Source organism: Lemur catta, chromosome 4, assembly GCF_020740605.2.
Source record: "Lemur catta isolate mLemCat1 chromosome 4, mLemCat1.pri, whole genome shotgun sequence".
NCBI classification, from domain to species: domain Eukaryota; kingdom Metazoa; phylum Chordata; class Mammalia; order Primates; family Lemuridae; genus Lemur; species Lemur catta.
Window position 1 is genome coordinate 107466822 of NC_059131.1, and position 21970 is coordinate 107488791.

The 21970-nt window shown below is 45.0% G+C and overlaps 1 protein-coding gene across 2 annotated transcripts; it reads left to right on the forward strand.

Moving 5' to 3' along the window:
* Positions 1-237: 237 nt before the first annotated feature.
* Positions 238-21271, forward strand: CHRNA9 (cholinergic receptor nicotinic alpha 9 subunit). 2 transcript variants are annotated; one of them, XM_045550565.1, is made up of 6 exons: positions 238-321; positions 479-799; positions 4897-5042; positions 5994-6148; positions 15858-16390; positions 19772-21271. In XM_045550565.1, the coding sequence occupies exons 2-6, from the start codon at positions 568-570 to the stop codon at positions 20305-20307; spliced, it is 1602 nt and encodes a 533-aa protein (XP_045406521.1). In that variant the 5' UTR covers positions 238-321; positions 479-567; the 3' UTR covers positions 20308-21271. The 2 variants fall into 2 exon arrangements, with proteins under 2 accessions (XP_045406521.1, XP_045406522.1); XM_045550566.1 differs by lacking the exons at positions 238-321; positions 479-799 and adding an exon at positions 4117-4604.
* The last annotated feature ends 699 nt before the right edge of the window (positions 21272-21970 follow it).

Genomic DNA, 21970 nt, shown 5'->3' on the forward strand with positions numbered 1-21970 from the left:
AGTACATTTCTGTTGCTTAAGTCACCCAGTCTATGGCATTTAGTCGTGGCAGTCCGAGCAGACCAACACCGGGCTGTGAGGGAGAAGCAGCGAGGGTGATGCCCACGGGTTAGCTGTGTTTTAAGTCACGGGTGGAAAAGTTAGAGTGGACCTTTCCTCCACAGTGCTCAGAAGCACCGAGAGAGACTGTCCTGCCGGTCTCCCAGGAAGCGTTTTCCGGCCCTCGCCCCATCGCCGGCACGGCCCCTGCTGCTTGCCCGGGGGCCTCCTTCCTTCCCGCCCCGCTTCTGTTCTGATCTAACCTGCATCTCCCCAAGCCAGGTGGGTTTGGGAACAATTGAGGGATGGAGGTCACAATCCTAGAAAGACAGCAGGGCTCCAGGACTCTGTACCTCTCAGATCGCCGGAGCCCCGCCCTCCAGGCCCGTCCTCACTCACGGGGACCTCGGAAACGTTTCTCTGCTTTTTGCCCTGCTAGCCCCTGGCCAGGCGGGAGCCACAGTTCCTGTCACCGCTGGATGTGTCACCTATATTTGTGGACTCTAATTCCCTGCCCAGGACACTCTAATGGTCTCCCGCTGCCAGACATCCGACAGGGCTGCCGCATGCTCTCCAGCCTCCTTCGTCAGAAAGCCTCCTTCCCACCCAGAGCCCGCCCGGAGCACGGGGGAGTCCAGCTGGCTGCGCTGCACCCGCGCCGGCCACGTCAGGCCCCTGCATCTCCGCCCTCTCCTCCCTGCAGGCTTTGCCCCCTCTTCATCTGGGACGCTGAACCCCACTGCCATTTGCATGAGCCTGGGTAAGGAGATTTATGGATCTGATGGCCTATATCAGGGGTCAACAAACTATGCATGGCCGGCCCCTATTTTCGTAAATAAAGTTTTATTGGAACACAGCCACACATTCATTTTGCCCGTGGCTGCTTTCACAGTACTACGGCAGAGAAGAGTAGTTGCTATGGAGACCATATGGCCTAGGACACTGCAAATATTTGCTGTCTAGCTCTATACAGAAAGAGTTTGCCAATCTGAGAGATTTAGGTGGGGGAATGCTCACAAAGTGAATAGGAGCATTAAAAAGACTACTACAAAAATAAGTAAGTAAATAAATCAATCCTTTGTGGATTGACAATAATATTAACGTTGCAATAAAAAAGGACGAGAAGAAAATGGCAGAACAAATTTTTCTCCCACCCACAGTACAAGATACTTGCAAGATAAAGCAGTTATACAATATCCTCTAACCAGCCCTGTCAAGAAGCTGGGGAGAGAGAGAGATAGGGGGTGGGAAGGGGAAGAGGAAGAAGGAGAGAGAAAGAAAGAAAGGAAGGAAAGAAAGAAAGAGAGAAAGAGAAGAAAGAAAGAGAGAGAGAGAGAAAGAAAGAAAGGGAAAAAGAGAAAGAAAGATTGATTATGGAATTGCTGCTGCAGATTACATGCTTAATATTTTTTTAGCTGCTGGGGTACGGTTTTCCCCTTTAATTATTATTTATTTAGCAATTTTTATGATCAAGCACTATTTTTAAGATTTCACATGCATTAACTCTTTCAGTCCTCAAAACAACCCTAAGAGGTAGGCACTCTTATAATTGTCCCCATTTTATAGATGGAGAAACTGAGGCACAGAGAGAGTGAGGAATCTGCCCAAAGTTCCACAGCTACTAAATGGAGCTAGACTTGACTCCAGAGTCTATGTTCTTAAACTCTACGTTATACTGCTTTTCTTGATTAAGAAGACAAAGACAGAAACAAAATGCACAGTGTCCAGAGAGTGGGGCCATGGGTAGCTTCTTTGCATCCTAGCTACCAACCCTTATCCCAACCTCTGGTGCCTGGTGAAAGCATGAGGACATTGCCTTTAAAGGAACTTTGAGTTCTTTTATTTTACACAAACGCAGGATGAACCCAGCAACTTTAGAAAGTAGCAGTGAAATAGGTCCTCAGGCACAGAGTCCCACTGAGGTATCGCCTGCAATTTTGGTGAGTTGTGGAGCTTTGGCTAGCAGGTGGCACCCACGATGACACTCCTCTGCCAAGTGCTTCAGGCTCCCAGGAAGCCTGATGGAGAATCAGCATCCTCTTCCGTCTACCCACCCTCTGGTAGGGCAGAGCGTGGTCCCATCTCCCCTTGGCTGAATGGAAGAGCATTCCCAAGCCCCCTAAATGTACACTGGGCTTTGATTTCCTCTGAGCTTCCTCCCTGGCTGCTCTGCTGTTGCAACAGGAGTGCTGTAGTTATTGTTGGGGCCGCGGGTTCCATCCCTGGATAACCACGCCTCTTGAAGGCTCCTTACCTCTCTGGGCCTCAATTTTTTCATCCGTAAAATCAATGAACTCAGCTAGATGGTCTCTAAAAGCTCTTCATAGGTTAGAAATGTTCTGATTCTGTATTTAATGAAATGGAGAAAATATTCATGTTGTATTAATCTGTGGAGGAATAAAACCCTCTATAAAACTTTGTGTTTGACTTTTTGCAGTTTTTGCTTAAAAAATACATGTAGCTGAATGAAGCTATTTTTCTTCCTGTCCTCCCTTTGCTGCTGAGGAGAGGATCCTTTAGCAAAAGAATTCACTAGCATTTCTTGTCAGACAGGAGGTCAGCTCCAAGGAAGGGGAGCACCGTCACCCCCGGAATGGAGCCAGGATGTCCCCAGGAGATTTGACCCAATGGGCAAAGGTTCTCAGCAGCTTCAACCAAAAAGGGGTCCCTGAGGGGGTCAGGGACCCTGGGGGAGGGGAGAGGGGTTGGCAAGAAAGGGAGACCATTCAAGGCAGACCCTGTGTGAACTACAAGTCAACCCCATGCATGTTGCGAGGACTTAAAGAAATATGGACGGTCTCCCCACAAGAAAGTCACTGCCCATCTGGCATCAAATGCTGTGTTGATGAGGACAGCAAGGAGACACAGTGTTAGTGTCACAGTGAGCAATGGACAGGGCAGCAATGGTCTGGATCTTGTCTCTGGCCAGCGCTGCTGGAGGCAGCCACTGTGCCTCTCTCTCTGGGCCTCAGTTTCCTCATGTGGAAATGAGGTACTAAGCTCACTTTCAAAAGTACCTTCAGCCTCTGAGATTCCAGAGTGCACGGTTTGTTGAAGGAGGCCTGAGCGTGGGTACCAGGAGTTACGTCATTTGACGGGTGAGTCAGGCTAGGGGTGACAGGAGAATAATTATCTTCACAATCAACACAGGGGCGAGGCAATTAAGACACACGCTTTGCTGATGGCTTGAGTGTCTGTTCCACTGGGAGGAGATATTCTTGGAGAGGGCTGGGGTGACTCATCGGGGCCTGTAACCTGATGAAATAGAGCTATCCAATTTCCTTGCTCGGATTCCAGGCAACCAAATTGTCTTAATTTGGTTTCCAAGGCAGTTTCCCCAGGCAAGAGGAAGGACAGACAGGAGTTCCCAGACATGGCAACCAGAAAGTGACACTCTTTTGTGGGAGCAAAATTAAATTACATGTGAGAAATGACTGTGAAATTTTATATAAAGTAGCATTCAAATGCAAAGGGTACCATCCTCAGTAATATCATCGTTGGTTATGAATCATTCTCATGCTGATTCTGATAGCCTTTGAAACCTTTACAACATTTTTTTAGAGCTGGTAAACCCTGGGTGACTTGGTTAAATGCAGAAATTCTGGATCTGCAAAGCTGATCAGAGATGAAAATTGCTAACATTTACAAAGTGCTCTCACAGATGATAATATCCCTGTAGCTCTGGAAGGGAGGGAATATTATTTTCCCTGGTCTGTAGTTCAGGAAGGCTCAGAGAGGTTAGATAACTGATCCAGAATTATAGAGCTAGTAGGGGTTTGAGCTGGCAGTTAAACCCAGGTGTTCAGTTCTCAATCCAATTCAGTGTCGCTGCTTCTTTAGGGAGTGAGTCCTCTCCTCCCACCCAGCGCAGCCCTTGCACATGTGCTCACACACATGTGCCATGCGAGCCCGTGCCCCGGGCGGTAGCTGAAGATGTGATCAGAAGCAGAGGCAGAGAATAAACCCAGATGCCAACATGTTCTGGAGATCATGGGACCGTTTCTCGTTCTCTCTTCAAATGCGCTAAAAGCAGATAAAGCTGGATCTGTTTAGCTTCCCTTAGTCCCTGGACTCAGGCTAAATCTGCTTGCTGCAGGTTTAGAAAGCTCTCATTCTGCTTAGGTACAGCCTGTGGGGTGTCAGGCGTACCCCTGACTCCTGCTCCTGCCTTCTGTTCTTTGGCTGTTGCTGCTGAGGGTGGCTAAGGACCTTCAACTGAGAGGCCCCCCACCCTGCCCCCTGGAGCAGCACTGCCAGACCGAACCCACCCTGGGTTCCTGGCATCTCAGCTACTGGAGCTGCCAGTCTCGGATTACAGGAGGGGAGGGAGGGCAGGTCTGGATCTCAAGACCTCAGTCCTATGTGCAATGCAAGCCCGAGTGCTCCGTCCGCCACGGGGAGACTGTGGCCGTGTGGGCTCTCTGTGCCAGGCCTCGGTATTCACAGAGGGAGGTGGAAGTCCACACCGCCTGGCGGGACTTTACAGAGGCTCAGGAAAAAGATGAACTGGTCCCATTCCTGCGTCTCCTTCTACTGGATTTACTTTGCTGTTTCCAGACTGAGAGGTGAGAGGCTGGTGACATCTGCCCATCTTGGCTTCTCTGGGGCCATTTCTTTGGTGGGAGGTGGGATGGGACAGGCAAGACAGAACAGATGATCCACCCGCACGGAAGGGCCTGTGGTGCTTTCTGCTGCACGCTGGTCCGGGAGGCGGATGCCAGAGCAGCCCGTCCACAGACACAAAGCTCGTCCCCAGCTGCTGCCGCACCGCCCCACTTCCCAGCCTCAGACCGGGGGTCTTGTCTTGAAACACACACGACACTCTGAATGTTGACCTGGGTCCCTCTTTTTGAGCAGCTGTAGAAACAGCCGATGGAAAATATGCCCGGAAGTTGTTTCATGACCTTTTTGAAGATTATTCCAGTGCTCTTCGTCCAGTGGAAGATACAGATAAAGTCCTGAATGTCACGCTGCAGATCACATTGTCTCAGATTAAGGATATGGTGAGTAATAAATACACCGTGGTGACTCTTTGAAATGGTTCTAGCATGAAAACAACCATCTTTCCAAAGGGAATGTCTCGCTGGGAACGCGAGAAGGAATGAGAGCAGACAGCCCCGGGTGCGAGCTGCCAGGAGAAGAGAACGCCAGGAGAGGGAAGCTTTTCACAACACTAATTAATTTCACTAAATGTTATCTAATCCTGGTTATTAACTGGAACAGTCTTGGATAATCTAAAGAAAGGTGGTGTTGTATATTGTATGCTTCCATTTCTGTGAAACGTCCAAAATAGGGAAATCCATAGGGACAGAAAGCAGAATAGAGGTCGCCAGGGGCTGGGGAGAGGGAGGGGACAGGCCAGTGACTGCGTAATTGTTAATGGCGTTTCTTTTTAGGGGTTACTAAAATCATTGAATTAGATAGTGGTGATGGTTACACAACACTGTGAATGTATTGGAAACCACTGAATTGTACACTTCTAAAATGGTTAAAATGGTGAGTTTTATGTTATGTGAATTTAATTTCAATTTGGAAAAAAAGGAAGGTGGTGTTTTAAGATAATATCACTTAAGTTAGTGCTTATAGACATTTAATTACACAATGTTATGAAATTTGAAGGATTTTTCTTCTGTACATTGTAGATATTTCCTGACTTTCTCATTCAAGTACATCATTAGTTGATCAATTTTCAGAGAAATTTGAGCAGTAGACCTATGCAAAAATCTAAAGACTTAAAAATGTGTCCACTTCACGTTCTGAACAGTAAATCCAGAAGGAAGAAAATAATGTGGCTTTGGTAGTCAATCAAGGGATAGAACAGACAAAAGCTCTCATTTATTGAAAATAGATTAATGTTCTTGAAATGCCTGTTGTGAAGAACAAGTGTCCTCCAGATGGAAGACACTTGGTTGAGGTGTCTCCTGGGTAAAGTCACATCTGGATTCACTGTGTAGGATGAAAGAAACCAAATTCTGACCGCCTACCTATGGATCCGCCAAATCTGGCACGACGCCTGTCTCACGTGGGACCGAGACCAGTACGACGGGCTCGACTCTATCAGGATTCCCAGCGACCTGGTGTGGAGGCCGGACATTGTCCTGTATAACAAGTGAGTGCAAGTCAGGATTAAGCCTTTTCAGGAATGCACTTGCTGATTTAACAGAATTTAAACATAATGAAAAAGGGAATGTTTTAAAACGTGCATAAAGCTAAGGATTAATCCATGCTCCTAGGCCCTGAAATAATGGTCATAAAATCTTAGATAATAAAATAATAGGTGATAAAAGCTTATAGCTGGCAGGAAACCATCAAATTCAATCTAGATTCCCCCTTTTCAGGTGACAAATTGGAGGCTGCATTAGTTTTTTAGGGCTGCCAGATAGAATAAAAGTACCACAAATGAGGTGACAACAGAAATCTGTGATCTCCCGGTTCTGAGATCCAGGTGTTGGCAGGGTTGGTTCCCCTGAGCACTGTGAGGAAGAATCTGTTCCAGGCCTCTCCTTAGCTTTAGGGGGTTTGCTGGCAATCCTCGGTGTTCCTTGAATTGCAGAAGCATCACTCTGATCTGTGTCTTCGTCTTTACCTGGCGTCCTCCGTGGGTGTTTCCTGGGTCCAAAGTTCCTCTTATATAAAAACACCAGTCACATTGGAGTAGGTGTCCACCCTACTCCAGCGTGACTTTATCTTATCTACATCTGCAATGACCCATTCTCAAATAAAGTCACATTCTGAGTGTTGGGGGCTAAGACTTCAATGTACAAATTTTTCAGGGACACAGTTCAACCCATAGCAATGGCACTCACTGTCCAAGGTCACATGTCAGTGACAATGATGCTAGTAATATTAAATTGGAATGGGCTATCTAGAAGCTGGATTGAGGACTTTGTGTGGGGTGGAGGATGAACCGGACCGTAGGGCACGCGTCGGCCTTTTCCTGGTCTCAGAGCAAAGGGCCCTGTGTAAATGGGCTGGTGGCGTCTGGGTTGCTCCAGCTGTAAAGGGCACACAAATCCCCCAGGATCTTGTTAAAATACAGATTCTGAGTTAGGAGGCCTGGGGCAGGGCCTGCGGTTCTGCATTTCTACCAGCGGCAGATGACGCTGGCACTGGGCCACACACTCAGCGCTCTCTGCCACAATTCAAACTCAGTCTCTCCACCTGTTGTTGAGGGAGCTTCTCTTTCTTTTTATCTGGAACCCAAGTTTCTGTGGATTGGGGAAGGTTCCTCTGCAGCTCAGAACAATGTGAATGGGGGGTCGTTCAGGGGGCTGCAGCCTGGATTTCAGTCTCACTCCTTACTCAGAGAGCTCATCGAGGGTCTTGACCTCTTGAATGGTGGCCCCGATCCTCCTGTTCATTCCCCACCCCCAGTGGCCAGAGGAATCTTCCATATCCCTGCCCAAGAAAGAGAACTTTTAAGTAGCGGTGGTTTATTATTCCGGTTCACCTCCCTCCTCATGTGCTCACTCTCTCTGACTCTGTCTCTCTCTGTCTCTTTCTCTCTGTGTGTCTTACACAAACACACACATACAGCATGAAAATGAGTCACATTGTCTGGCCAGGTGTGGTGGCTTCTAGCACCTTGGGAGGCCCAGGTGGGAGGATCACTTGTGTGCAGGAGTTCCAGACCAGCCTGGGCAAGATAGTGAGACCCTGTCTCTACAAAACATAAAACAATTAGCCAGCCTTGGTGGTGCATGCCTGTAGTCCCAGCTACTCCGGAGGCTGAGGTGGGAGGATCGCTTGAGCCCAGGAGCTCGAGCTGGAGTAGGGTGGACACCTAATCCTACATGACTGGTGTTTTATATAAGAGGAAACACCCAGGGAGGACACCAGGTGAAGACCGCAGTGGGCTATGATCCCACCACTGCACTCCAGCCTGGGCAAGAAAGCAAGATCCTGTCTCAAAAAAAAAAGAAAAAGAAAATGAGCCACATTGTCCATCACCGCTGTCCCATCCACAGAGTGCTGGAGAGTGACATCTGAAAACACAGTTGACACAGATGGTCTTTTACAGCATTCTGTAAGTTTTAACAGCTCTCCCTGGAAAATAAACAGAAAGCTGGTTCTCCTCTCCCTCCTGCGTTGACTGGCTGAGGCAGTGACCAGCTCTGACACCAATGCTGCTTTGCAAGCCGGCGTGGCAACCTGCGTGAAGCCTGCCCAGGGCCCCTCGTCAGAGATGCCAGTTCTCTGCTCACATGCCCACACGGACCCACCGTGGCTTTGGCGAGTTCTGTCCTCATTCGCCCTCTCTCCGCCCACCCCTTGTTGGCCTTGATACGTTCCCTTTCTCACGCAGAGCCTTTCACCACACCGATTGATCAACTCTTTTCTCTTCCTCTGGTTGACCCTTTAGCTTCTCTGCCCTCTTGTTGTGGACAATTCTGTTTTTGATCCTCTATTCTCCCTTGCCGCCCTCTCAGAAAAACCTCCCAGAGTTTTGTCATTTGGAGGAATCTTTAAATGTAGCTATGGTTGGATGACATTTGCATTCCTTAGCTGGCTGAAAGGAAAATAGGAGAGAGTTACAGGATCAGGCAAAGGAAGGACCCTAGTCATGGCTGTTTCCTTGCGCCTCATCCATCTAGCTGAATCCCCGCTCCTGTAGAGTCTCATGATTCCAGACACAGTGTCACCACTTCTCTGAAGCTGGGACAGAACGTTGCAGAGCACAGAACGGGCTTCCTGCGTGGTGGGGGAAGGGAAACGAGGGGCATGGGGTAGGTGGTACAGTGCGGGTGGTAAGATGCTTTGGGCAGGAGGGAGCTTAGCATCTAGAGTCATCCCTGGCACTGAATCCACGGGGCTAGACTTGCTGGGGAGTGAGCAGGAAGGTAATGGGCCTGGAAGCCACTTCACATGAGGAATAGTTAAATTTGTTCATGCTTAGTGAGGAAGAGAGAAGACCTTGGGAAGACTTGATGGCTGCCTTAGGCGATCATGAGAAAATAAGGTAGAGAGAAGGGAGAGCATTGCTCTAGAGGACAAAACCCCCAAAATGAGTACAAGCTAAAGGGAAGATAAGATCTCCTCAAAAAAAGAAAATTTCCCCCATAACTTCAGCAATGAATTTTCCCAGGAGGTAGTGAGCTTTTCAGCAAAATAATAGTTCAAGTAGATACTGGCTCTGTTAGTAAATTAGTAAAGAAATAAATGAATTGGGGCTCAAAGTTCTGGTGAAAATGTTTAGTATGAGTGTATGGTTAGTGTAGTGGTTAGTATAAGAGGCTGCGAGGATTCTGACATGTTTAAATTGGGTAAAGAGTGGACTACAGGCCGGGTGTGGTGGCTCACACCTGTAATCCTAGCACTCTGGGAGGCTGAGGTGGGAGGATCACTTGAGCTCAGGAGTTTGAGACCAGCCCTGTCTCTACTATAAATACAAAGAAATTAGCCAAACAGCTAAAAATAGAAAAAACTAGCTGGGCATGGTGGTACATGCCTGTAGTCCCAGCTACTCGGGAGGCTGATGCAGAAAGATCGCTTGAGCCCAGGAGTTTGAGGTTGCTGTGAGCGAGGCTGACGCCATGGCACTCCAGACTGGGCAACAGGGTGAGACTCTGGCTCAAAAAAAAAAAAGAAAGAAAGAAAGAAAGAAAAAGAGTGGACTACAGAAATGTAAAATCTGCATGTATCATGGCAGGGTTTTAATGGTTGGATTTTTTTTTTGGACAATATTTCAACTAAGTTTACCCTTTATTCAATCTTTTTACAAAACATTATATATTAAAAAGGATAACTGAAGATATACAAAGACATGATAGATCTGTTTCTGATGTGGTAAACAAAACTTTGGAGCTAAAGTAACCACATGGCTAATGTAGCCATTGCTGTCAGCCACCTTCAGACAAATGTCAGCATCTTCATGACACATTTTATATTTCTTTGTGTTGTGTGGTGTTTTTGTACATTAATAAAAAACAAAGAATTTTAGATGTTTTACTGTCTGTTACATAGAAAGTACAATTCTTTTTCAATTTGATGAATTTTATAGAAAAATAAAAATATATTTCTTAAAAAGATGAATCTCTAAAAGGAAAAAAACAGACATGGAAAAATGTTCACCTTTTCAAATAATTAAAGGAAAGCAAATATATCAAGTAATATGTATAAAAAGTCTGTAAAATGTTGATATGCTTTTCTCTTGTTTATTGCTTTTGCTTTATGAAGGGTTTCCCTTTTGCAGTATTTATAGTAAACAATGGAAACCGACACCCAACATTAGAGGAATGACTATGTAAACTACAGTAGATAAATTCTTTTTCTTATTTTATTATTTCAAAATATTATGGGGGTACAAATGTTTTTGGTTACATGGATTGTTATTGTTATGCTTGAGTCGGGGTCATAAGTGTGCTTGTCACCCAGATAGTGTTCATTGTGCAGGTAGGTTTTCACCCATCTCCTCTTCCCCCTTCCCCCTTGCTTGAGTTCCACTGGGTTTTACTTCCCTCTCTACACATGTGTGCTCATCGGTTAGTTTAATGGTTGGATTTTTTTTTTTTTTTTTTTTGAGAAAAGATCTTGCTTTGTCACCTAGGCTGGAGTGCACGGGTATGATCATAGCTCACAGCAACCTCAAACTCCTGGGCTCAAGTGATCTTTCTACTTCAGCCTCCAGAGTAGCTGGAACTACAGGCCCGAGAGCCTCCACGCCTGGCTGATTTTTCTATTTTTAGTAGAGATAGAGTCTCACTCTGGCTGAGGCTGGTCTCAAACTGCTGACCTAGAGTAATCCTTCCATCTTGGCCTCCCAGAGTGCTAGGATTACAGGCGTGAGCCACCATCCCCGGCCAAAATGGTTGGATTTCAATGAGCAGCTTTAATGGTTGGATTTTAGACCATTTTAGTGAGGAATTCGGTGCCCTATTATATTTAGAAGAATTTGTCTAGAAATTAATGTTAAGGTCAGCTAACCTTAGCTATATGAGATGATTTAGCAGATGGCAAGACTTCTAGATGAGATTGTAAATAAAGGAGGGGAAGATGGAATAGGTTTGGAGAAAAAGAAAATGAATTTGCTGTTAAGTTTGAGGGACAAAAGGAACATGCACATGGAGATGTGCAATCACGACATTGCAAAGGCAAATCTGAAAGCTGGAGAGAAGGCTGAGGAGAGAGAAGCCAAACCCTTTAAAGCCCTGTAGAACTACTCATGGAGGGAACGAAAATGGCTGAGGAAAATGGGGAAGCCTCTGCATTACTTAGAATTAAAGGTTAAAAAGGCAGAAGGAGGACAGAGAAAGCTGTGTCCTAGAAACCAAGGGAAGAAATGGTGTCTCAGAACAACCCACAGTGTAGACGCTTGGGCAGAATGGAGCAAGAAGACTTAGAAGAGGTCTTGAGATTTGCCTATTTGCACTTGTGGGAAAAAAGCCAAAAATGCAGGAGGAGTTGAGAAATAGAAACAAGGTGGATGAGACAACAGCATTTATCAATTACTCTTGAGAGCAGCTGTGTGGAAGGAGAGGTGGGAAGTTCCCTGGAGGAGGGGCTTGGGGACCGAGCTGGGAGGGGACTGGAGGGGCAGAGAGAATAAGGGACCAAGGGAGGCAAAGCCCTGAGATGTGGGAGGAGCGGGGTCAGGGCAGAGCAAGGGAGGTGAGCACTGGAGAGACGGGGCACTTGGAGAGAGAAAGAGGAAGGGACCCCGGGGCTGAGTAAGCAGACAAGTCCGTGCGGAGGTTCCAGGCACTCCCTGGTGACGGAAACCCCGACGGCGGCGGCACTCCTGTTCCCCCCACCAGCCCGCTCCCCGTGGTTTCCGGGAGGGGCTCCCTACAGCACTGGCTCTGGGGCAAAGCAGCTAAACAGAGGGGGAGGAGGGGCTGCCTGAAGGCCATGAAGCAGCTGAGGAAAGGGGTGGGAAGAGGGGAACGATGCATCTAGTCGAGAACATGAAAGCCAGTTAGAAACAGAGGTTACGGGAAGAGAAGAAATTCGCATGTATTGGACACTTACCGTGTCAGCATGGGTTGGGGCTTTACAAAACGTGTAGACGAGATACTGCCCCCTCCCTAGGGTGTCCACATGCCAGTGCCCCAACCTGTGGATATGTTACGTTAAGTTACGTTACGTGGCAGAGGAGAATTTGCAGATGTGACTGAATTAAAGACTAGAGGCGGGGGTTGTCTTGGGTTTTCCTGGGGGGCCTGATGTAGACACGGGCCGGGAGGGGCAGAGCAGGCAGGGCCGCAGAGGAAGCAGAGGCCAGCAGTGCGGAGGGGCCTGAGCCCAGGGACGCGGGTGGCTTCTAGAAGCTGGAAAGGCAAGGCAGGATTCTCCCCGAGAGCCTCCAGAAGGAATGCAGCCCTGCTACACGTTGATTTTAGGATTTCTGACCTCTATTAGTAGAATTGTTAAGATGCTGAATTTGTGTTGTTTTAAGACACTAGGTTTGTGGTAATTTGTTACGGCAGCAATGGGAAATTAATATACACTGTTATTGTCTGAAAATGGAATTTAAAAGAAATCTTAAGGTACAATCCCCACTTTCACAGTGAGTGACAGAGATGTAACATGCTTACGGTTACAAACCCTGAATCAGGTTTTGAACCCAAACCTCTCTGTGATATTTTTATGAGGAGTAAATGAGAATCTTGAGACTCTTAAGTTTAAACTTGCTGCATTAAGAGTCTGTCTCTGACCTCAAGGAACAATCTAGTAAGAAATGTATGTAAAACTATAATATAAGTAAAAACGTAGGTCCCTTGCAACACAGATGTACAGTGCCATGGCCCTTCAGAGATGGAAAGATACCTGCCAGAGGGGCGGGGCAGGCAGCATGGAGAAGGTGGCGTTTGAGCTGAGTCCTGAGGGGTATGTTAGATCGGTACGTGCAGAAAGGGCGGCCATGACAGAGAGAAGAAAGATTTTGAACCGGAGAGGAGCTCACGGAGTGTGTTGGGATTTCAGCCTTGACTAGTGGAGTGGGAGTGAAGGAGAGCTGTGGGAGACTAAGGCTAGAAAGTGGGTGGGAGTAAACCACGGAACATCTCGCTAGACTGAGGAGCTGCGGAAGCATCCGGTGGGCCATCGGAAGCCACTGCAAGTTTTGAGCTGTAAAATGAGACGATCAGAAAAACCAGGGAGATAAAACAATAATATATTAGTCATGAAGTGATCAAATGTAATGTCTTTAAACAACTCCTGAGTAGCTGGGGTTCCCCTGCTGTCTGGCTTGGGGTTGGGTTTGGCCAATGGGAAGCACGAGTGGGATATTTCAGGGAGAAAAGAGAGGTTAGGGTGTGTTTTCCCCTGGTTCCTTCCTGTGGAGTTATCTTTGGCTGGGTGTGTCCCTTGGCAGAAAGTCCTAACTCCTATCATAGTGACCTTTTCATGCAACTCTTCTCTTCCAGATTCTGGTAACTGCACCTTCTCTTCCTCTCTTCAGGCCGGGGAATGGGGACAGCTCTGCTGTTCCGGGCCCAGTGTGGTGTCCCTGCATCTCATCAGCCCTTTCCAAATAGTCTCTTCATTAACTCTCCTCAAATTATCTTATTTGATTAGGCCACCTGTTTGCTGCAGAGGCTCCAACCAATACGATTGTTCTACCTCCAGACAGATTCTCTTTGATCCCTAGTTCTCTCCTCTCACACCAAAGCAGCGGGATGGGCAAGTGCCGTTCCCACTTCTCACCAAACGACACGGATTTCTCATCGTTCATGGGGTAGGTTCAGGCATTTTGAAAAAATTCTTTTTGTTATCTTCACAAAGACTCACATTAAAGACTCCTCTGGGTATGGAAGGGACCCAGTCAGACCATTACAGCTAACACTGTGGTGCCTAATTTTTAATGAACAGAAAAAAGAAAAAACCTTAAAAACATGCTTGTTCTGATCCAACACAGACTTTTCTAGCTATTTAACCTAAGGAAAGCGTCAGTGTATGTGGCACAGATTCGACTACAGAGACGTTCGCTGCAGCACTGCTTATAAACACAAAAACTGGAGCAACCGTAGTGTGTCCAACATCAGCAGACTGGCTAAATAACTACGGTGTATCTGCATAGTGGGATATAGTGGAATTCTCTTTAGCCATGAAAAGAATGTTGTAGAAGAGTATAAACAGATAACCACATATATTTTTTAATTTTGCCTGATCCTTTTTTCTTTTTCCTTTTTTTGTAAATTGACTTTTTAATTTTGGGATAATTTTAGATTTACAGAAAAGTTGCAAAGACAGTGCAGAGTTCTCTTATACTCTTCACCCAGTTCCCCCTCATGTTACATCTCACATAATCATAGTACATTTATCAAAATTGATACAATATTATTAGCTAAACTACACAACTTATTCAGATTTCACCAGTTTTTGTACTAATGTGCTTTTTCTGTTCCAGGGTCCAATTGAGGATACCAACATTACATTTAGCCAAAATATACTTTATAGGGAAAAAATTATAAGGAAAACTGGAAAAATATGCATCAAAATGTTAACAGAAATGTATCAATTAAGGTTCTTTGGTTATAGCCATTAGAAACTGACATTGAGTACCTTGTGAACACATGAATTTGTTAGAAAGATCTGGTATGTCTCACTGAATTAAAGGAAAAAGAAAATGACCAGGGCTTTGAAGGGACAAAACCAAGACTGCGCTAGTGTTTGAGCCAGCAGGGACTACGGAGCTGTTGTATTTAACAAGGAGCCACCACCAGGGCAACTGGTTTTGGTCTCTGAGTCACTCTGCTTAAGATCTAAACTCCAGGGAGTATAAATTTGTTGGGCCTAGCCTGGGTCACCTACGCCAGCCCCTGACCAGGGGGGGCCAGGACATCTTGATCAACAGTCCCTCTGCCTTGAATAGCAGTGGAGAAAGAGTAATTCCCTAAATGAAAATAGAAATTTTGCACCCAAAAATGCTAAGCATAAATGTTGATAGATCAAAAAAAGATATATCCAGAATAAGTGATTATCTCTAAGATGATGCGTGAATGACCTTTTTTCTCCATGTTTTCCAAATGTCCCAAATAAGCATGTGTACCTCTTAGAACAGGAATGAGAAACTATTTTTAATATTCTGGCTCCTGAAGTTAACAAAGTCAGGTAAGCAGATTTTGGCCTTGGCAGGCTTAGTTTTTGAATGGATGGTTAAATCATCATACCTGGACCAAGAGAGTGGCATTGAGAATGGACGGGAAGGGACACAGAGCAGAGATGCTTTAAAGCTGTGGTCCCCAACCCCTGGGCCGCAGACTGGCACTGGTCTGTGGCCTGTTAGGACCGGGCTGCACAGCAGGAGTGAGCGAAGCTTCCTCTGCATTTGCAGCTGCTCCCATCACACGCATCACCACATAAGCTCCGTCTGCTGTCGGATTGGCGGCGGCATTAGATCCTCACAGGAGTGGGAGCCCTACTGTACACTGCACCTGCGAGGGGTCTGGGTTGTGGCTCCTTGTGAGAATCTACTGCCTGATGACCGGAGGTGGAGCTGAGGTGGTGACGGTAGCACTGGGGAGCGGCTGCAAACACACATTATCGTTAGCAGAGAGGTCTGACTGCACAATCGAACCACGCCCCACCCGGTCTGTGGAAAAATGTCTTCGACGAAACCAGTCCCTGGTGCCAAAAATGTTGGAGACCACTGCTTTAAAGGAAGACTCCAAGAGAACTTGGCCCTGACTAGTTGCAGGAGATGAAGGAGAAGGGCGAATTAGAGTTGACTCCAGAGTCCCAAGCCAGAGTGACAGGGAAGTGGCAATCCACGGCCAAAGACACCGATGTGATGGGCGCAGGGCAGTGAGCTGCGTGGGGTAAGGAAGTTGGCGAGGTCTCCTAGCAAGCGACTTTCATTTTCCTCATCTGACCTCCAGGGCTGACGATGAATCTTCAGAGCCCGTGAATACCAATGTGGTCCTACGGTATGATGGGCTGATCACCTGGGATGCACCAGCCATCACCAAAAGCTCCTGTGTGGTGGATGTCACCTACTTCCCCTTTGATAACCAGCAGTGCAACCTGACCTTTGGCTCCTGGACCTACAATGGCAATCAGGTGGACATATTCAACGCCCTGGACAGCGGTGATCTCTCTGACTTCATAGAGGACGTGGAATGGGAGGTCCATGGCATGCCTGCTGTGAAGAACGTGATCTCCTATGGCTGCTGCTCTGAGCCTTACCCCGATGTGACATTCACTCTCCTTCTGAAGAGGAGGTCCTCCTTCTATATTGTCAACCTCCTCATCCCATGCGTCCTCATATCTTTTCTGGCTCCTTTGAGTTTTTATCTCCCAGCAGCCTCTGGGGAAAAGGTCTCCCTGGGAGTGACCATCCTGTTGGCCATGACTGTATTTCAGCTGATGGTGGCAGAGATCATGCCAGCCTCAGAAAATGTCCCTCTGATAGGTGAGTTCAAGTGTCTTACACTTTGAACCTAGCTTTGTAGCAACTGGGTCATGCCTTTAAAGGGGTGTGTGTGCCTTTAAACTTGTAACGACTTGGCCAACTTCAGATTCAATACAGGCTACCTCATAATTCCTTTGGTGTCCGCAGTTGGCATCTTTGAATATAGATGGCTGCTGGAATCAAAGCTGGTCTCATGGTCTCTGGGTTTACCCGAAAGAGCAATGAGTGGTGTTATGATTTAGAGCAGGGGTTCTCAAAGTGGGGTTCCCAGGACCCACAGCACCAGCATCACCTGGGAACTTTTAGAAATGCAAATTCTCAGGGCCCACCTTGGACCTACTGAACTAGAAACTGCAGAAGGGAGGCCTGGCAATCTCTTTTAACAAATCTTCCAGGTGATTCTGACACTCTTCCTGTTCAAGTCTGAAAACTGCTGACCTAGAGGATAAGGCTCTGATTTTGAAGTCGAGGAAACCTGCATTTTAGTGCTGACTTCACCACTCACTCCTTAATCAACCTTAGGCAAGTTGCTTGGCTTCTTGGTCTCTGCTTTATCATCTGCAAAATTTGTGTAACTGCTACCTTCTGTGTCATTGCCTAGCACAGAACCTGGCATGTGGTAAAGACCGAGTAAACAGTGACTATTATTATCTTCTCACTTTACAAGGGTGCAAGGGCTTTCTCCTTGGGAAGGATGGAAATGCGATAGAAAGATGAAGTGGATTTTTAAGCCTGACATACAATATATGTCTAAGAGGGTATAATAGCATTGGGAGAGCTTATTGAAATGCAGATTCCTATACCCAGAGAGTTTGATTTGGTCGTCTTGACCACGATGTGAGAATCCAGGGTGATTCTAAAGCAGACCATGTTTTCAAAAATCTGCAATAATAAACGTCGCTTCAAGGACTGGAGTGTAGACAGGTGACCATCCCTGCCTCCCTGTTCCTAGCCTGCCTTGCTCTGAGATCTCTCCTGTCAACTTTAACACCGACTCCCTGCCGTCAAGGATACCCCTGAGATCCAATACCTCCATCTCAAAGACTTGCTATTGTAATAGACACTTCCCAGAATCAGAAGCTAGACCCAAGTTTTAGTTATTTAAAGTAAGCAATGAAGAGAAATTTCAAAACACCAAGGGACTTAGAGACCAATACCAAAGGGATGTTGCCCTGTCCTTTTCTTTTCTATTGAATCCAATCGCTCATTATTCAGATGATACTACTTTGGTTTCTCTGGAGATTTCTTCCTTTTTATTGTATGTCTTCCTAGCAAAACAGGTACACACACACACACACACACACACACACACACACACACACCTTTTTGAGAATTAGAAGCAGGAGGTCCCCTTTCCCCCAATAAAGAGGAAGAGATGCATTGACATTTTTATTACCTCTTCTGCGGCAGACATGATTGGCAGTGATGACATCCAATCATAGCCCTGTTTGAGGAAGGATCATTGACGGGTCCCTCCCTCTTCTTTAGCAGTGACATCCAACAGTAAGTGGGTACAATTTCTGAAGAGAGATATCTCACGGGAATTTTGCAAGTATTACTTGGTCTGTTTCTATGATAATACGAAGTTATCTTTTTAGTGAGGGTTCATGCAGATCTTGAGAATATTTACTAACAATCACAATTTGTTATTTGTGGTACCTATGAAGTGTGCTTGCAATCTTATAGAAACATGTTTGAACTTTCTGCATTAAGTGTAGCATTTGATGCAGGTTTATGGCCTGTGGCCTTTACCATATTAAGAAATGTCTCATATATTTTTAGTTAACTAAGATTTTCTAACAAATAATAAATGGATGATAAATATTATCAAATGCTTTGTTTTCATCTTTTAAGATAATCAGATGAGTTTTCTCTTTTACCCATAAATGTGCAGTGAATTGCATTAAAATTTTCTGAGTTGAACTTCTTTGTATTACTGAACCAAACTCTCCTTTCTCATGGTATATTATCATTTCAAGATGCTATTGGATTCAATTAGCTAATGTTTTTATAGGGCTTTCTTAAACATGTCTATAAATGAAATAGTCTTAATTTTTTTTTTTTGGCACTTTTAAAAGCAAGATCAAATTGACTTCATAAAATGACCTAGATAACTTCTCCACTTCTTCTTTTTGTGGAACAACTTGCATAAGATATGAATTATCTGTTCTTTAAAAGTTTGGTAAAACTCACCTATAAACTCTTTTGGGTTAGAGCCTTTTTTGATTTCTATTTCTATTAAAGTGTCTGTTCTTCTTTCACTAATTTTGACATATTTTTCTGAAAATTTCATCTAGATTATCAAATACATTACTATACAACTATTTATAGTATTTTATTGTTTTCTAAATCTTTTGCTTTCTCTCTCACTCTCCCTTTCTCTATTTCTATTCTGTGAGTAGCTTTATCAAAGGCTTATTAATTATATTACCCTTTTTCAAAAGTTTGCTTTTGGTTTTGTTTATCTTCTTGGTTTTTTGTTCTGTATTTCATACATTTGTGCCCTTATCTTTATTGTTTCCTGCTCTCATTTCCTTGTTTCACGAACATTTGCTTTACACAGTCACATTTGAAAGACTAATGGTGACATAGTGTCTCTATAGCCAATAGTAAGATTAATGAGGTCTGAAGACAATTCTGAGAATTGGTCAAGTTCATTAATTGTTTGTTGAGAGTGGAAAAGTTTTTTGCATCATGATCTCAGCAAACATTTATAAACTTTTCAACTTTGAGCCAGGGATGTTGCTGAGAACTTTACAAGTATCATCTCAATTAAGCCTTGATATATGCCTATAATTTAGATGCTATTATTACACCTACTTTATAGAGCAAGAAGCCGAGGCTTAACAAGATTATATACCTTGCTCCAGGTCACAAGTCTAGTGGGTGATAAAGCTGGGATTTGAACTAAAGAAGTCTGATTCAAAAGTCTGTACTTGTAACCACTAGGGTATACCACTTACTTAGAGATGGTGTTTGCTTCTTTCTTTTAAGCCAAATACAGTCATGTGCCGCATGACAAAGTTTCAGTCAATGACGGATTATATGCACTATGGTGGTCCCATGAGATTACAACACCGTATTTTTACTGTACTTTCTCTATGTTTAGATACACAAATACCATTGTGTTGTAATTGCCTACAGTATTCAGTACAGTAACATGCTGTACAGGTGTGGAGCCTGGGAGCAATAGGTTGTACCATGTAGCCTAGGTGTGTAGTAGGCTAGACCATCTAGGTTTGTGTACGTGCACTCTGTCATGTTCACACAAGGACAAGATCTCCTAACAATGCATTTCTCAGAACATATCCCCATCGTTAACGGATGCGTGGCTGTGTGAGGACAGTTTTAAAGCTAACGTCATTGTTGTTTTAATTCCAGGTAAATATTACATAGCCACCATGGCCTTGATCACAGCCTCCACTGCCTTGACCATTATGGTGATGAACATCCACTTCTGTGGGGCCGAGGCCCGGCCAGTGCCACACTGGGCCAGAGTGGTCATCCTGAAATACATGGCCAGGATCTTATTTGTCCACGATGTGGGCGAGAGCTGCCTCCGCCACAGTAGGGAGCGGGACCACCTCACGAAGGTTTATAGCCAACTCCCAGAGCCTGACCTGAAAACAGCCAGGAACAAAGACCTTTCCAGAAAGCAGAAACTGCATGATCTCTTAAAGAATGACCTGGGGTGCCAGGGTGAGAAGGCACAGGATGCCGACAGCTACTGCGCACGGTACAAAGTGCTGACGAGGAACATCGAGTACATCGCCAAGTGCCTCAAGGACCACAAGGCCACCCATTCCAAGGGGAGCGAATGGAAGAAGGTTGCAAAAGTCATAGACCGATTCTTCATGTGGATTTTTTTCATCATGGTGTTCGTGATGACTATTTTGATTATAGCAAGAGCAGATTAGTAGGCATTTGGTATCTGGGGAGAAATTAGTACAATTCCCTGTGATCTACTCCAATGTTCTTCCAAGCCAGATTTTGTTCTTATATAATGGAGGGGTTATATTGTCTGTGCTTTTTATTTTTAACTTCAAAGCAATGTTGTGGCTACCTGGCAGGTTAAATTAAGCAGGAGATGCAAAATATCAAGGGTAGGAAGATAGAGAAAGTAGGGAAGGACCCCTTTTACAGCTTACCAGAGTGTTGAATGACCGGCCTCTAGTTTATATATCAATAAGTACTCACCTCTTTAGCAGTGTAGATAACAAAGTATACCACTTTATTGCTCAAAATTTAAAACAAAAATGGCAAAACAAAACAAACTCATTTCCCCCTTAGTTCCTATTAGAACATGCTTTTAAAAAAGGAGATTAGTCATGATGCCTTTTTCAGGTGTGGTGCATTTCAAGCCAAATCGGAAATGGTGGAATAAAAGGTTTTGTCCCACATAAAGAAAGTCTAAGGGTCAGCAATTTAATGGGAAAGAGAGCTTTCTTCATAATGCTGATGTCATATATGTTGGTTACATTAATACAAACCTGAAAGATGAGGTCATTCCTGTTTTTAGTCTTTGATTAAAATAAGATAGATGGCCTGACTCAAGCATTACAAAAGCGACCCATGTAACCAAGAACATTTGTACCCCCTTAATATTTTGAAATTTAAAAAAATAACATAGATGAGATTGTCATGCCTTTAGTCTTTGATTAAGATAAGTTGATTAGCAAGCCAGACTCATTCATTCATTCATTCATTAACTGGTCACCAAACATTTATTAAGTTTCTCCTACATATAATAAAGCTACATGATTCACATTTGCATTGGGCGCCATAGCAAATCTTGTACACAAGCTGATCACTTTTTTTTTAAGACAGAGTCTCACTCTGTTCCCCGGGCTAGAGTGCCGTGGCATCAGCCTAGCTCACAGCAACCTCAAACTCCTGGGCTTAAGCGATCCTACTGCCTCAGCCTCCCGAGTAGCTGGGACTACAGGCATGCGCCACCATGCCCAGCTAATTTTTTCTATATATACTTTTAGTTGTCCAGATAATTTATTTCTATTCTTAGTAGAGACGGGGTCTCCCTCAGGCTGGTCTCGAACTCCTGACTTTGAGCGAGCCACCCGCTTCCGCCTCCCAGAGGGCTAGGATTACAGGCGTGAGCCACCGCGCCCAGCCTCCAATTAATGTTATTTCCATATGTGCACATAAGTGTTGATTGATTAGTACCAGTTTAATGGTGAGTACATGTGGTGTTTATTTTTCCATTTTTGTGATACTTCACTTAGAAGAATGGGCTTCAGCTCCACCCGGGATAATACAAGAGGTGCTAGATCACCATTGTTTTTTTTGGCTGAGTAGTACTCCATGGTATACATATATCACATTTTATTAATCCACTCATGTATTGATGGGCACTTGGGTTGTTTCCACATCTTTGCAATTGTGAATTGTGCTGCTATAACCATTCGAGTGCAGATGTCTGTTTTATAGAATGTCTTTTTTTCCTTTGGATCAAATGGTAATTCTACTTTTCTTTCTTTGAACTATCTCCATAATATTTTCCACAGAGGTTGCACTAGTTTTCAGTCCCAACAGCAGTGTGTGAGTGCTCCTGTCTCTCTGCAT

Coding starts and splice junctions, on each gene's coding strand:
- CHRNA9 (XM_045550565.1), top strand. CDS start 568: ATGGTCTCCCGCTGCCAGACATCCGACAGGGCTGCCGCATGCTCTCCA. Junction 800..4,896: donor TGCCATTTGCATGAGCCTGG/GTAAGGAGATTT, acceptor CTTTTTGAGCAG/CTGTAGAAACAGCCGATGGA. Junction 6,149..15,857: donor GACATTGTCCTGTATAACAA/GTGAGTGCAAGT, acceptor TCTGACCTCCAG/GGCTGACGATGAATCTTCAG.